Source organism: Elephantulus edwardii, unplaced genomic scaffold, assembly GCF_000299155.1.
Source record: "Elephantulus edwardii isolate Elephantulus edwardi_28Jun2011 unplaced genomic scaffold, EleEdw1.0 scaffold00152, whole genome shotgun sequence".
Lineage (NCBI taxonomy): Eukaryota > Metazoa > Chordata > Mammalia > Macroscelidea > Macroscelididae > Elephantulus > Elephantulus edwardii.
Genome location: NW_006399902.1, coordinates 3,356,709 through 3,373,311, shown reverse-complemented (window position 1 = coordinate 3,373,311; position 16,603 = coordinate 3,356,709). Strand labels below are relative to the sequence as shown.

The window sequence follows — 16,603 nt, the reverse complement described above, 5'->3', positions numbered from 1 at the left end:
ATTTGTTCAAATGCTCATTCACAGGCCTCTCCCAGATCTGCTGAATCAAAAACGGGGGCTCCTGTTAAGATTGCTTGAACAAGCTCCCAGGGAGATACACATGCAGCTCACATTTGAGAACCACTTATCTAGAGGCCAAAAAGTACAATTTAAAAAAAGTGTTTTTAAAGCCAGTGCTGTAGGTTGCATCCTGTTACTTCTCCATTTTGACAGGAGTGGGGCCTGATTCCTGTCCATTAATAATCAGACATTTTATTAGGCATGCCCACCTGTTTTGCATGAGCCTTTGCTCCTATGTCAACCTCAGAGCAGCCCAATACAGATAACTTCATTTCCATTTCCAGGATAAAAACCCAGGAGCTCAGGCACTCACACAACTTGCCCAAGGCCTTGTGGTAGTTAAGGGCTGAGTTCCTTCAATGTTGGCAAAGCCGAGGAGTCTCAGATCCGGTGAGCAGACCCTAGCTGGGCCCCTTGACCCTCCCTCCAGAGCTCAACAAACCCTCCAATCAGGAATCTTAAGGGATGAAACTGGTAGTCAGGTGGGAAAGCTTTTAGAGACCATTAGTGCTCAAAGATTATTCTAAGATTAAAAAGTTAGAACATAAAGGGGTCCTCAGGCATCTTCTGTGCTGCAGGTCAATATGAGATGGTTCTTGTACATAGTAAACATGCAGCAAGCACTCACAAAGCACTCACCGCCGCTGAATCACAGATGTTGAGAAATATTGATAAGTAGGGTTCTGTTTTCTATTTTATATTGTTGTTAAATGCTGAGTTGTTTCTGACTTATTATAACACTTTGTTCAACAGAATGAAACAGCGCCTCATTCTTTACCAACGTCTCAATCTCTGATCTGCTTAAGCTTATTGTTACAATCACTGTGTCAGACCAGCTTGTTGAGTCTTCCTTTTTTTTGTGGACCACCTACTTTACCCCACATGATGCCTTTCTCCAGAGACTAGTTCTTCCTGACACACGCACCAAGGGTGTGTGGTAAAGTCTTACCATCCTTGTCTCCAAGGGGGTCTCTGGCTGTACTCCTTCCCAGGCAGATTTGTCTGTTCTTTCGGCAGTTCATAATAAATTCAATATTCTTCACCAACACCATAGTTCAAAAGCATCAATTCTTTGTCAAGTGTTCCTTAGTCATTGTCCAGTGTTCGCAGGCATTTCATGAAGCCACTGAAGATACTTGGGTCAGATGCACATTAATCCTCAAAGTGGCATCTCTGTTTTAAACATTCTAAAGGGGACATTGGCAGCAGCTATGACCAGTGAATTATATTCTTTAGGTTCTTGACTGCTGCTTCTCTGGGTGCTGATTGTGGATCCAGTAAAATGAAATTCTGGGCAATATCCATCTTGTCTCTATTTTGTATGGTGTTGCTTATTGGTCAAATGGTGAAGATTTTCATTTTCTTTTTGTTGAGGTGTAATTCATACACGAGGCTGTAGGTTGTTTATTCCCCCGTCATCAGTAAATGCCTCAAGTCGTTTTCACTTCCAGCAGGCATGTTATATTTATTTCATGTGACTTTTAATATTGAAGGACTTCTACATTGTATGTTTTCCTGTGCATTTTCCAAATACAGTCAGTGCTTCAGGCTCAGCAGAAATACAAATCTGCCTCAAACTTATAGCTATGCCTTTGGCTGCTGATGGAAAGGCCAAAGGTTTGAATCCACCCATTGGTGCCTTGGAAGAAAGGCCTGGTGATGATCTATTTCTGAAGGACCACAGCCACTGAAAACCCGAGGGAGCACAGGTCTTCTCTGACACGTTTGAGGTTGCTGTGAATTTGGGTCAACTCAGTGTCAACTAGCAGCACTCATGAAAGAGCCACTGGCTGTGGATTGAGACACACCTTGGGTCATGTCTCAGTTCTGCTACTTATCTCTGAGACCAATGGCAAGCCTTTCTTTTCCCTGGGCCTCAAGTTTCCCTCTCTTTAAAATGCGAAGACGTATTTGAGAATGTGCGGTTCTCTGTAGACATGAGAGGTTGTATTCCTGTTGAAGGAAATTAGTGGCTGCGCTACTATTATCATGAATCAAAGCCTGTCTGGCTGATATTCTCCTCTCCACCAGAATCAGGCTCAAAATCCAGTTTTTGATAAGCAAACTTCCCTGTAACAGGGAAGAGAGGGTCTGCCATGCCCCTGATTTCTGCCCAGGAAGGGGAAGGCCTAGTTAATGGGGGAGGGCACTTGGGGGATGAGATTGATTATATGCCACTTGAAGCTTCTAGATGATTCTGCCGACAGCTCAGTCTGCAGAAGGGCTATGATCTATTTGATTATTTGAGATCAGGAAACCCCTGAGGGTCAGCTGTGCCCCTCTGGGGAATTCTGTGGTTGCCCAGCACTGTTGTGCAGAGAGGATTAAAAAAAACAATAACAAAAAAGACCAAAACCCCAAAGCAATTGCCCCAGAATCAATTTTGACTCATGGTGACTCCTTGTTGCATCAGAGTAGAGCTGTACTTCCTAGAGTTTTCAATGGCTATGGTTGTTCACCACTAGAGATTGCCAGGCCTTTCTTCCTTGGTGCCTCAGGACCACAGACCTTTTGGTTAATGTCTGAGTGCTTAGCTGTGGTGTTACCCAGGAACATAGAGGGGAGAGGCTGTTGTCAGGGGCCGTTGTGTCGACTATGATTCATAGAGACCCTGTGAATAACAGGTCTGAACCTTGGCTCGCCTGCGCCATCCTCAGGATCTCCACCATGCTTGAGTTTTATAGTCACTGTGTGAATCTGTGCCATGGAGGGCTGATCGATCAATCCTATCTCATTCAGAGGTGGAGTTTTCATTACAGATCTAAAGCCTTGGCTTCCAGGCAGTGTTATCAATTATAACCCATCACCTCATCGGCCTCCAGGTCACCTGAGTATAAGCCAGAAATCTCACAAAGATCTACAGAACTCTCGAAATTTGGGTTCAGTTTCTCTCTGATCTCATCCAACCCTCTTTGTCCTTCCCTCTTCCTCTCATTCATTGAACTCTGACCACACTGGTCCTGGGATGCGTTCCTGCCTTCAGGCCCTAGCACATGCTGTTTCCTCTACCTGGAAGGCTTTTCCCACAGTTAAACACATGGTTTTACGCTCTCATTTCAGGCCTTAAGTGCCACTTATGTTGTACTGCCATCATCAACGTTAGCACTTTGTAATAGCTGCTGCTGGGTGGGTTTTTCTCTTACACATTTAATACTAACATATCATCAAAAAATTTTAGTTTGTTTATTGTGTCTTCAGCTTAAAGGACTGTTCCATGTGACCAGTGATTTATGTTTGGCTTTTCCCCCATTATTTTATCTCCAACCCATAGTGGAGGGCTTGGTACCTAGGAGGTGCTTAAGAAGGATTTATTCCATGAATAAACAAAGCTAGCTGTCTTCTCACCATCTGACATTCACTTACATGAATCTGATGGTTGTTCCAAACTTAGGAGGGGCACTGGGAGTCACTCTTTGAGCCCCCTCCAACCCAGGTACAGCTCAATTTGGTGGGAGATGGTTTGGAGTGCTCAGAGAGGCACAATGTACCAAGAACTCAGGAATTTGGGTTCTGTACCTGGGGCACCTGAATTGAAATCCTACCACAGACCCCTTTTTTAACTGTGTACTTCGGTAGCCTCAACCCTATAATGGGGGTGTATAAGACACCCTGCTGTGTTAGTCTTCTAGAACTTCCATAACAAGAGTACTAAAAATTGAGTTTCTTGACAGAAATTTATTCACTGATAGCTCTGGAGGCTGGAAGTCTAAATTCAGGCTAACAGCAGGACGAGGCTGCCTTTGAAGACACTGATGTTAAAAGCCGCCAAGTTAGCTGCAGCTCCATGTACAGCAGAACGAAGCCTTTCTCTATCCTGCACCGCCTCACACGCTCTGCTGTACTTGACGCTTGCAGTTCTGTGTCGGTCCTGCTTACTGAGGATCTTTTTCCCTTTCAATGGCTCGCAACTTTTCCCAGCAAGATGTCCCTCTCTGGGGACTCAAAACTTGACTGATTAGCCACCACCGACTTGTAGCATTGCTTCCAGCAGAGTTTTGGATGTTGTAAATCACACGGGAGAAGACTGTCCATCCCTCCTTCTCCTGTGGAGCCACTGACGGGTGTGAACTGGCTGAGAGGCACACATGACCTTTGGGTTAGCAGAGTAACTTCCTATGGACGATGGCATCACAGTGACTTTTGTTGTGGTGGTTACGTGCCATTGAGTTGAGTACAACTCATAGTGACACTATGAACAGCAGACCTGAACCTTGTTCTATCCCAGTCCCTCCTAGTAATAAACCACCTCTGTATGTGATACAAAGTCTCACTAGCCTTGCTTCTAAGGAGCACTCTGGCTGCATTTCCTTCAGGACTTGTTTGTGTATGTGGCAGTCCATGGCTTATCCAGTACTCTTTCCCAGCACCGCAATTCAAATGCGTCAGTTCTTCTCTGGTCTTCCTTACTCATTGTCCAGCTTTCCTGTGCACGTGAGCCAGTTGACAATACCATGGCTTGTTTAGTTCAGGAGCATGTTAGTCCTCAAAATGACATCTTTGCTTTTAATACTTTCAAGAGACCCTTGGCATCTCGTTTGCCCAATGTAATCCCTCATTCGCTTTCTTGATGCTGTCTCCGTGGAGGGCTCCCGGGGAAGGTCCCTCCTTGTCTTCTCAGCTCTGGCAGTCCCAGGCATTCGTTGGCTTGCAGGGGTGGCATCCCTTCATCTCTGTCTCTGTTATCACATGGCCATCTTCCTTCTGTGTGTCTCTTGGTGTCCCTTCTTGTCTTTCAGAAAGATACCTACTCTGCTCCAGTATGACCTCATGATAATGCTATCAGAGACACTGCTTCCAAATAAGATATTAGGGGTTAGGACTTTGGCATAGCTCTTGGAGGACATGAATCGACCCATATCTCCTCCCTTCTAGAGTTTCTGTGAAGATCAAGGGAGGTAATACAGGCCAAGGGCTTAACACTGCGTCTGGTGTCAGCTGCCATTTTTCAGCTCCTTGGCTTGGAGGACATCATTGCCCAGATGAGGGTGACCCCTGCCTCACATGCTTCTTAGGATGGTCATGGAAGGAGGCCCGGGAGTTGGGGGAGGTGGCCTTTCATTGTGGACTTTGATGCCCAGGATGAAATGGAGGACTTGGGAGGCTGAGACTCAAGCCTGGGCTAAGGGATTCAGAGGAGGTGACAGCAGGTGGGGGTGAGGGTGGGGGTGCAGTGTGACAGTCTCCACACGGGTCTGTCTCCGCAGGAACAGGGAGATGGCTTTGGGCTTTGCTTTCCCAGGTGTCCTAACAGTGGAGACCTGGAGAAAGAGACAGCCAGTTGTCTGGATGGTCGTTTGGCTTTTCCACTTTCCCTGGACTGAGGAACAAGTTGATGAGGTGGGGAGGGGGTCCTTTCTGCTCTGTTAATGGTAACGCATGCCAGAGGTGGGTTCCAGAGGGAGAAATTTGGGAGAAAATGGGGGTCAGAGGTCTCTGGGACACTGACCATACTGAGAAGGGCTGTCCTTGCTCCAGCCTCTCCTCTATTGGCTTTATGTGTGATCTGTTTGTGTGAGAAACAGTGTGTGTGTGTGTGTGCGCGCGCGCGTGCGGCAGCCATTCCTCGCCCCCCCCCCCCAAGTCCACACGTCCACAGGCAGGCCCTGCTGTCAGGAAGCTGGAGGGACTGTGCTCTGGAGGGACAATGCTGACTATCTATTCTACAAGGTCAGGCTGGAAGTGTCAGCGCGGTGCTGGGTGCCAGGCCCCTCTCTGTCCAGGGAAGCCTTCACACCCCTCAAAGACCCTGCTCTGAAAGGCATGAGCAATGTCAGGCCAGGACTTCCGACAGAGGAGGGCCTCAACACAGGCTCAGTGTGAGGTTAGGAGTTTGGACGAGAGCCCAGGAGACCAAGCCTGGTGGGGGCTGGAAGTCCACTCTCAGGGGACAGAGGGGCAGTGCTGACCAGGGTGAGACCCATCCCTGGAAGTGATGGTGCATTAGCTCTGCACCAGGCACCTTACACCATTCACCTCCTTTGTCAGATGAAGATGGTAAGGTTCAGAGAGGTTTGGAAACCCGCCCCAAATCACACAGTTGGAAACTGGCAGATGAGGAGGCCGAGGCTTAGAGAAGAAAAGTGGCTTATGATAGAGTCACCCTCCATAGTCGCCCCACATGTTCTGACCCAGGTGGGACTGGAAACCAGTCCCTTTGATTCTTGAGTCTGGCTCTTAAGGATGGCCACTAACCCCGCCCCCCATGTTCTCGGTGGGATGGACACAGAGGATGTGCGAGAGATGAAGGACGCCGGTGGCCAGAGCAGGGAAGGGGGAATTGTTCTACAAGGGTCAGGAGGTAAAAAGTGAGCCAAGAATGACAGCTAGGGTCGTCCAGAGAGGTAAGGGTGGGCGAGGGAGGGCCAGGAGGGCGTTCCGGAGGAGGGAGGAGCATGAGCAAAGGCACGGAGGCGTGAAATAGGGTGCCACATTCCAGTAGTTTATGGCTGCCCATTGAGCAGGAGGACAACCTTTGCTCTCCGGACCCCACCCCCAGCCTGGTTCAGAAAGCCTGATTGTCCCCACTTCCCTTCATGCTCCCCCCCCCCCCCAGGCTCCTGGGATATGGACAAGAAAGGAGCTTGTCTTCCCTAGCTCAGTTGGAGTCCTGACGCTGAGGTTTGGTTGCCATGGCGACAGGCTCCATGGAAACCCCAGCCTTTTCCAGGATGGGCCTGGACCCTGGCCCACCTGCTGGTGCATTGCCTCTCGAGCCTCAGCATCCTGGAGATACCCTGGTGGTCACTGTGCCCCCCAGTCTTCCCCACCCCCACCCCTGCACATAACGGGGGAGTGCGGGAGACTCGGGAAGATGCCAGCATGCAGGGTCTGCCAGGTGGTTCCAGATCCAGGATGTACAGAGAGACACAACTGCTCTTGTATTTAGGCAAATTTGGGGCAATTGCTTATGTGGCCACTGCTTAAACGTTCCGCCCGTTCTGTTCCTGAGTCTGAGTCTGTTCCATTCTGTCCCAGGGCTACATCCTCTCTTTGGTGTTTCTCTGCAGGTCCTTCTGTCCCCTACTTGAGGTCCATGCAGACCCACTGATGATCATCATGCACTTCAGGCAGACATGGGGGTGGGAGGCACGGACTCCACACTTAGCTATGTGACCTCGACTAAATCACTTTTCTCTGAGCCCTGGTGTCCAGGTTTCTAAATCCACATGGCCGTACATCCATCCAACAAGCATTTATATTGAGTACTATTTACACTGCCTCATTTCCAACCATGACCAGCCTGTAAGGTAGGATTCTTACTACCAGGTGATACTCCAGGATACATGTGTGGAGAGGTACAAAGGAGCATGTCTGAGGTCATATAGCTACAGCAGGCACAACTGGAAGTTTTTTAAACACCAAAGCTGTGTGCTTTACCACTTTATTATTTGACCAGCTAAGATTTCTTGAGTACCTATTATGTGATGGCCTGATCACTAACCTCATGGAACAGACAGTGTACCAGGAGAAATGGGGCGGGGGCAGGAGAAGAGCAAATAAATGTGACATGAATTGCTGTAAGTAGTATGTTGAAAGGTGTGTGTGTGTGTGTGTGTGTGTGTGTGTGTTCTTTAGGGAAAGCAAGCGCACAGGGGAAATTGCTCCTAGGAAGTAACATGGAAAGATGAGATAGTTGAGTGTTAAGAAGAGTGAACTAAGGGAAGAGAGACCTGGGCAGAGAGAAAGGCCTGGGGTGAGTTCCCAGGACTGGGAGGGATCAGAGGACAGAGGAGGAGGGATGAACTAGAGAGGCAGGTTAGCGTGCTCACTGCAGTTATTCTAAGGGCTTGAAAATCACTGGAAAGTTCTATGCAGGAGTTGAACCTGGCATGATTACAGTACCAAGAACTCCCTCTGGCTTCTGTGTTGAGAATAGGCAGCAAAGGAAGAATGGGAGACAGGACTTGCGGTCATGCAGGTCAGTGACGGTGGTGGCGTGAGCCTGGAGAGGAGGTTTGAGCGGCTGAGCTGAGGGTAGTTTGGGTGTTGAACAGATGGAAGCTGATGATGTACTGTAAGTAGGAGATGTGGAACAAAGGACAGTTCTATTTCTGAACCAAGTGATTGGGCAGATGGGTGATGATACTGTTTAACTGAGACGGGAGAGACCTAGTGTGCTCCTAGGGTGGGAGGCTGGAAACTGACTTTGAGAGAAAGAGTTTAGAACTTGCTTTGGAATGTGTGCAGAGTGTTACGATTAAATGCTGGCTACAAAATGAGAGGGAGTGAGTTCAAAACTATCCAGAGAGGCCTCAGAAAAAGGCCTGACAATCTCCTCTTCTGAAAGATCACAGTCGCTGACAGCTCTACGACACACAGCAGCACAGTGGGGGAGTGGGGGGCAGGAATCAGAAACCTTTTTTTTTTTGCTGAGTACAGTGTACTTTATTGATGGTACATGACAAGATGGGCTCGCCAAGCCTTTCCCCTTTCTCAGGGGGATTTGATGGAAACTTGTGTCAAGGATGTGAGATTCTCAGTGTGTGGGAGGATCAAGTTGGGGCAAGGACTCCCCAGCAGCTGAGGGTGTCTCTCTCTCTTCTTCTAGTGCTATCGCTGGGGCTGGTGGTCCAAGGGGATCTTATTCTTTGGAGGCCATGTGAACCATCAGGTCAACCACCCGGTTGCTGTAGCCAAATTCATTGTCATACCAGGAAATGAGTTTGACAAAGTGGACGTTCAGGGCAATGCCAGCCCCAGCATCAAAAGTGGAAGAGTGGGTGTCACTATTAAAGTCACAGGAGACAACCTGGTCTTCAGTGTATCCCAGAATGCCCTTGAGGGGCCCTTCTGATGCCTGCTTTACTACTTTCTTGATGTCATCATATTTGGCAGCTTTCTCCAGACGTCAGGTCAGGTCCACAACTGACGCATTGGGGGTGGGGACACGGAAAGCCATGCCGGTAAGTTTCCCATTCAGTTCAGGGATGGCCTTGCCCACAGCCTTGGCAGCGCCATTAGATGCAGGGATGATGTTCTGGGCAGCTCCACGGCCATCACGCCACAGCTTTCCAGAGGGGCCATCCACAGTCTTCTGGGTGGCAGTGATGGTATGGACTGTGGTCATGAGTCCCTCTACAATGCTGAAGTTGTCATGGATGACCTTGGCCAGGGGAGCCAAGCAGTTGGTGGTGCAGGAGGCATTGCTGACAATCTTGAGAGAGTTGTCATACTTTTCATGGTTCACGCCCATCACAAACATGAGGGCATCAGCAGAAGGAGCAGAGATGATTACCCATTTGGCACCACCCTTCAAGTGAGCCCCAGCCTTCTCCAAGGTTGTGAAGACACCAGTGGACTCCACAACATACTCAGCACCAGCATCACCCCACCTGATGTTGGCGGGATCTCGCTCCTGGAAGATAGTGATAACTTTCCCATTGATGACCAGCTTCCCATTCTCAGCCTTGACAGTGCCGTTGAACTTGCCATGGGTGGAATCATATTGAAACATATAGACCATGTAGTTGAGGTCAATGAAGGGATCATTGATGGCGACAATATCCACTTTCTTAGAGTGAAAAGCAGCCCTGGTGACCAGGCACCCAAAACGGCCAAATCCGTTTACTCCGACCTTCACCATCGTGTCTCAGGGATGCGGCTGAGGCTGCACAAGAAGAGAGGGCAATCTGGATTGACGAGGAGCAGAGATCCAGAAACCTTTTTATTTTTAAAGGTTGAGATGCTCGGGAGACATTTGAATGGAGTTATCCAGATCTGAAGCTTGGGGAAAGGTCCAGGCTGCAGATACCCATTTGGGTGTTGTTAGTGCAGACGTTGTACTGCTCCTGTCTGCTGCTGGGTCAGTCCCAACTATCTCAACAGTAAGGGGCAGAGTGGAACTTCTCTGTAGGGCTTACTGCTGTGGCTGTAATCTCTGAGGGAATAGATTTCTAGTCTTTTCTCCCATGGCGCAGCTAGTGGGTTTGAACTGCTGACCTTTCTGTTGTAGCTGAGAGCTTAATTAACACTTGCCCCACTAGGGCCTCTGTAGATGTCATAGACATTGTAGTTAAATCAATGAGGCTTGGAATATATCAAAGTAGAAAATGATGACAAAGATAGGAAGGTGAGAGGAGAGGACGGGAGAGCAGAGGAGAGAAGGGGAGAGCAGAGGTGAGGAGAGGGAGGAGAGAGCAGAGGTGAGGAGTGAAGGGGAAAGCAGAGGAGAGGAGGGGAGAGGTGGGGAGAGCAGAGAAGGGGAGAGAAGAGGAGAGGAGGGGACAGCAGAGGAGAGGAGGGGAGAGAAGAGCAGAGAAGAGGAGAGAGCAGAGAAAAGGAGGGGAGAGGAGGGGAGAGCAGAGAAAAGGAGGGGAGAGATGGGGAGAGCAGAGGAAAGGAAGGGAGAACAGAGGAGAGGAGAGCAGAGAAGAGGAGGGGAGAGCAGAGGAGAGGAGGGGAGAGTAGAACAGAAGAGAAGAGAGTAGAGGGTTGCCAAAACCCAGATCATTTGTTCACCAGACCTTTCCCGGAGTAGGCCGTGCTTCAGGCAGTGTGCCACTTTTCAAGAGAGTTCATGCTGGATGTGACATGGTTGCTGAGCTCAGGAAGACTTAGCCTTGAGCTAAGGAGGGCATGGGGTTAAGCACAGAATGTAGCTTGAAGTAAATATATGTAAGGGTATTGATCAGGGGTGAGAATATGGTGAGGCCTGAGTAATTTTTGTTGTCAGGTACTGTTGGCTCTGACGCAGTCATGCCATGCAAAATAGAACAAAACATTGTCCAGTCCTATGCTCAAACTATACTACGCTCAAACCCATTGCTGCGACCACTATACCAACCCATCTCCTTGAGGGCTTTCTTCTTTTTCAGTGACCCTTTACTCTACTAAACTCTACTCTTTCTCCCGAGGCTGGCCTCTCCTGATGACATGGCCCAAGTGTGCAAGAGGAAAGCTCCCTACGCCCACTTTGAAGGAGGGTTCTGTCTGCTTTTCTTCTGATTGCTTTGTTCCTTTTCTACCAGTCAATTTTCTTCAACCTCACAACCCAAAGATACCAATTTTTCTCTAGTCCTCCTTTATTCATTGCCCATGTTTCACGTGCATGTGAGATGACTGAAAATATCGTGACTTGAGTTAGGCACATTCTAGTCCTCAAAGTGACATCCTTGTCCTTTAGCACCTGACAGGACTCCTTTTGGCAGCTTTGCACATTGGAATAGGTGATGTGGTTTCTCAGCAGCACCTTCCACAGGCATCGATGATGGATCCAAGTGAAATGAAATCCTGCTCAGCTCCCCTTGCTTATTGTTCTGGTTGTGAGAATTTCTGTTTTATGTCAAGGTGTAATTCCTACTGATGACTAGAGTCTTTAAGATTTACCAGTAAATCAGTAAATCAAGTGTTCTTTGTTTTCTGTAGGCAAAGTGATGTCAACTGCGTATTGTAAGTTGTTAGTGAATCTTTCTTCAATTCTGATGCCACACTCTTCCTATAGTCCAGCTCCTTGGGTTATTTGCTCAGCATGGAGATTGGATATAGGTGTGGTGAAAGGACACGACCCTGACACACATCTTCCCTGATTTTGAAGCATCTAATATTCCCTTCATCTGACCAAATGACTGCCTCTTGTTTAAATATGGGTTCTGCATAAGCACAAGTAAATGTTCTGGAATTTTTATTCTTCTAAATGTTCTCTTAAATTAATTGTGATCTGTATAATCAAATGTCTTTGCATAGTCAACGAAACACAAGTAAACATATATCTGGTATCCTTTGCTTTCAGCCAAGTTCCATCTGACATCAGCAGTGATTTCCCTCATTCTACGCTTCACTTCTAGATCCAGCTTCAGTTTCTGGCAGTTCTCCGTATTGTTCTGTCCTAGCCATTTTTTAATGCCTTTCAGCATGATTTTACTTCTGTGCAGTATTAATGCTATTGCTCTGTCATTTCCCATGTCCCATTGCATCACCTTTGTTTGGAATGAGCTCAAATACAGTTAGTTGCCCAAGTATCTGTGTTTCCAATTTCTTGACAAAGGTAAATGAGCTGCATCCCTTTTTAGGAAGACTTCAGTTGATATTCTATCTATTTCTGGAGTCTTGTTTCCGGCCAATGCTTTCAGTGAATCTTGGACTTCTTTCTTCAGTACTCTTGCTTTTTGGCTATATGCTATCTCTTGAAATGACTGAGTGCTCTTTCTGGCACAGTGGCTCTGTGGATTCCTTCCATCCTCTTTGGATGCTTCCTCTAAACTGGGAAGTTTGAGTTGGGTGGCTAAATTGAACTCAAGGGAAGGAGTGGGGAGTGGCTTCTGGGGAGGCTGCCATGAGAAGGGTACATTCACCAGGCAAAAAGGAAGGATGTCAGGAGGGACAGGGAAGGGCTTGGTGAAGAGGTAAGTGCCAGGCTGGGGTAGTGACTAAAGTGGAGGAAGCAGGTTTGGAGAGAGAGGAAGAGCCAGATAATGGGGGTAGGTAGCCCCAGAGATGGAGGTGGAAGGAGCTGCTTCCAGACACTTTTCCCTCTTCCCAGTCACCATTCTGGATTGTGCAGGGACAGCCTCCATGCAGAAGGTCCTTCAAATCCTCACTTTGGGTTAGGCCACTGCACAGTCCCAATAGAGAGGGAACGAGAGAGTGTGTCAGTGGGCATGTGGCCCTGAGCACAGTTGGGACAGTTTAGGGTCTGGCTGGGGTTAGGGAAGCTGATAGTGACTGAATCTTGGGATTCAGTATAGAGACAGGGTTCTTTGCCCTTGCTCCTGGCAAGAACGTCTGATCCAGAGCCCCCTCTTGCAAATGCAGGGCTCGTGGGGACCACAGTTGGCTGCCTGTCAGGTCAGCAGTGCGGGCAGTGGGAAAGCTGCGGGCGTGGAGATGCTCTGCGCTGTGGGGCCTGGGCAAGGAGCGGCCACTCTGAGCCTCCGTGTCTCACCTGAAAGGGGTGCTAATAACGTGTGAAAGTGCTCTGCCAGTGCCCCAGATCTGCCCAAGTGTGAGTTATCATTAGGATTTCCCAGGGTGCCAAACTGTGAGCATTGAAGGACCCCCAATTCTGTTAAGAGAGGGACAAAGAGAGGGAAACAGACCACCCTGTGAGACAGAAAGACCCAGGGAGGAGAGAGAGAGAGATACATGGAGAGAAGAGGCAAGGTGGGAGGTGGGGTGGGAATCAGAGACAGAGACAGAATGAGAGCTAAATGTGGGAGACAGGAAAGAGAGGGGGCAAGACAGAGTGAGAGTTAGAGGAATGTGGGAGAGCAAGAAAGAGATGAGCCCCAACACAGACCCAACACACCTGGGCAATGAGACTGTGGATTCTTTTAGTTTTATATTTACGTGCAAATGACTCTCTTGTTTCTCTCTGGAGATGGTTATCTTGTCAAAGAACGGCTTCTCTATGTAAACTAGGAGCCCAGGCAGGTCAGGGGTTAGTGTTCAGCTGCTAACAGGAGGATTGGTGGTTTGAGAGTCAATGTTCACTTCAGTATGGGAGACGTAAAGAGTTGTAAAGACCAACTGGGACATTTTTCTCCAGATTCCAGGAGATCATTTCAGATTATTAACACTATGTTTTATTTAACGTGGAAAGATTGGGCAGTTTTGCTCTCTTTCTGCTCTTCTTCTGATGAGAAACACAACATTATCAGCGCTGCTAGACACAGGACTGCCATGTGTGTTATTCACCCGCCACTCTGGTGATTTAGTAATCTAATAAGGAGCTGTGATGCCAACTCAAAGGTGCGTAGTTTGAATCCACCAGCAGATCTCAGGAGGACGGACAATCTTCTCCAGTGCCATTTACTGCCTCTGAAAACATGCTAGAGGCTCAGCTATGAATTGGTTCTGACTTGATGGTGCCTAACAATACATCCTCTAAGGAAGAAAGCTATGACAGTCTGCTTATATAAAGATTTATTTACAGCTTTGGAAACCCCACGACACAGATCTGTTCTGTCCTGTAGGGCCCCACGGAGCAGACACTGACCCTAGGTGCTGAGTCTGGTTTTTTAATTAGACATAAATTAGAATCCCCCCTCCCCTAATCTGAACGTCTCTGAAAAAACTTTACAGTTTGCATATAAATGAATCTAGAGATTTCACTCCTTGGAATTTATTCCAAAGAAATAAACATGGATGTGCCAGTGACTTAATTACAAGGATGTTTTTGAAGCATTGTTGACAATAGCAAAAATGCGAAAAAGCAAACAGAACAAAACAAACGTCTAAGAACTATCCCCTACATAACTCTCACCTACTTAAATGTGCAAAAATAGGTGAATAAATAAAGGCAGCCCATTCATAGAATGAGTTATTTCTGTGCATCTGTTAACATGATCTATTAAATTCACTGGATGCTCCAAGGAAGAAGACTGGAGCAGTCTGCTTACATAAAGATTTACAGCCTTGCAAAACCCTGTGGGGTGATCATTGGCAGGGATATTCAAATGAATTATTATGCAAATAAGAAACCCAAAAGGTTTCCAAAAGGTACATTGTAACTCAATTTTGTTACATAAAAGGAGTGTATGCTGGTATAGAAATATCTGTGGGCTCTACACCAAGGTGTTAACTGTGGCAAGTAATAATAAAAACCATTGCAGCTATTTAAGATGTGGCCTGTGCATTATGAATTCTTACACTTGCTGTGCCGGTTGCCCTCCTTCCTTTCATGATGGCCTCGGAGGAGCTGGGGAACAGCTGCTCACAGCTCTCTCTGTGAGAAAATCCGGTGCGATTTTGATGGTCATAATTAAATCGCACCTCAACCATGTCAATTCACACAGATATATAGTCTAGGTATTTTTGTTTGTTTGTTAACCTTCCCACAGAGGCTACAGCCAGACAACACCCATTTAGAACAAACAACCTCTTTGCATTTTTACAAGCTCTATGACAGCTCCATTCTCTTGACAGCTGCAAATAAAGGTCTATTGTATCTTCTTAGATATTAACTCTGGAGCTCTGTTCATTACAATCAAGAAAATGCTGGGACAGGTGCATTAGGAAAGTCTACTCTGTGGATAACTAAGAGGTGACACAGAAAGCTGGACTAGGTTGCTTCAATATTTCCTATTAAAAAGTTGTATGTTGCCGTTATAACCCTGTAGGTTAGGTGCCATTGAGTCAACTGCGACTCATAGTGAACAATAAATGAACAATAAATATTAATCTGGTCCTGCCCATCTTATATATACTTGAGCCCATTGTTACATTCACTGTGTCAGTCTATCTTGTTGATGGTCTTCCTCTCCTTTGCTGACCCTCCACCTTTCTAAGTATGATGTCCTTCTTCACAGATTGGTCTCACCTGGTAACATGCCCCATGTATGTTGCTACCATCTTTGTTTTTAAATAGCTCTCTGGTCGTACTTTCTCTAAGACATATCTGTGTGTTCTTTTGGAAGTCTGTGGGATAATTAGCACTTTTGTTTAACACCACAACTCAAGGACTTCAGTTCTTCTGTCATTCTTAGTTATTGTCCAACTTGCAGATGCATGGCAAGTAATAAAAAAGACCCTGGCTTACATCAGGTGTATCTTAGTCTAAAAACTTAGTTTAAAAACTGATGTTGTTCTTCAGCACTTTGGAGATGTCCTTGACAGCAGATCTTCCCATTGGGATTGTTGTTGTTGTTGTTATGTGCTGTCGAGTCGTTTGTGACTCATAGCGACCCTATGTACAACAGCCCTAAACCCTGTTCTATCCTGTGCCAATCTCATTGCCTCTGACACACCCATCCCGATTAACCCATTGGGATAGGTCTTTTTTATTTCTCCCCCTCTCTTGTTGTGTACTGTTGAATCTGATCCAACTGGCTCAGGAGGAGATTGCCCCTCCTTCTCCAGCAGAGCATCTGATGAATTTGAACCATGTTCCTCTGGGATTGCAGCACAGCACAGCTTCTTTTCACTAGGCCACCATCTTTTGATTTCTTGACTGCTGGAACCAACGGTGTTGATTATGGATCTATATAAGACGAAACTGTTGACAACTTCAAACGTGATGTTCAACTACATCTGTTGTGATGTTGCCTATTGGCCTAGTGGTGAAGATTTTAATTTTCTTGACATTGAGATGTTATCAACATTGAAGACTGTAGTCTTTGATATAGTACAGCAAGCACTTCAAGTCCTCTTCAGTTTAAGCAAGTTGTATCATCTGCATAACACGAGTTGTTGACTTGCAGAACCCTATATTGGAATTACATATTTCAGTTGTTAGTTGCCACTGAGTTGCTTCTGATTCATAGAGACACTGAGCAGATGGAAAGGTTGATCAATTTTGTTCCATCATTAGTATCATTGGCATGTTCAAGTTCACTGATGTAGCCACTGTCTGTTTTGAATGTCTTCCAACATAGGAAGTACCAATTTAGTACCAGACAATATTCTGAAGCAACCCACTGGACTTGCACTAGCTGAGTTTTGAAACTAGATCACCAGGTCTTTCTTCCTTGTCTCAGTTTGCAAACTGTGCTGAAACCTGCCCGTCATGCTTTACTCCAAGTTGAATTTGATGAGGAGGATGGACAGTCTCCTCCCTTGTGATTAACTGCCTCTGAGAACCTGCCAGAGGGTCAGTGATGGGTTGGTT

The 16,603-nt window shown here is 46.9% G+C and overlaps 1 protein-coding gene across 1 annotated transcript; it reads left to right on the top strand.

The window, feature by feature from the left end:
- The first annotated feature begins 8,670 nt into the window (after positions 1-8,670).
- LOC102855818 lies at positions 8,671-9,488 on the top strand. Its single transcript, XM_006894931.1, has one exon. The coding sequence runs from the start codon at positions 8,718-8,720 to the stop codon at positions 9,318-9,320; it is 603 nt and encodes a 200-aa protein (XP_006894993.1). The 5' UTR covers positions 8,671-8,717; the 3' UTR covers positions 9,321-9,488.
- Positions 9,489-16,603: the final 7,115 nt, after the last annotated feature.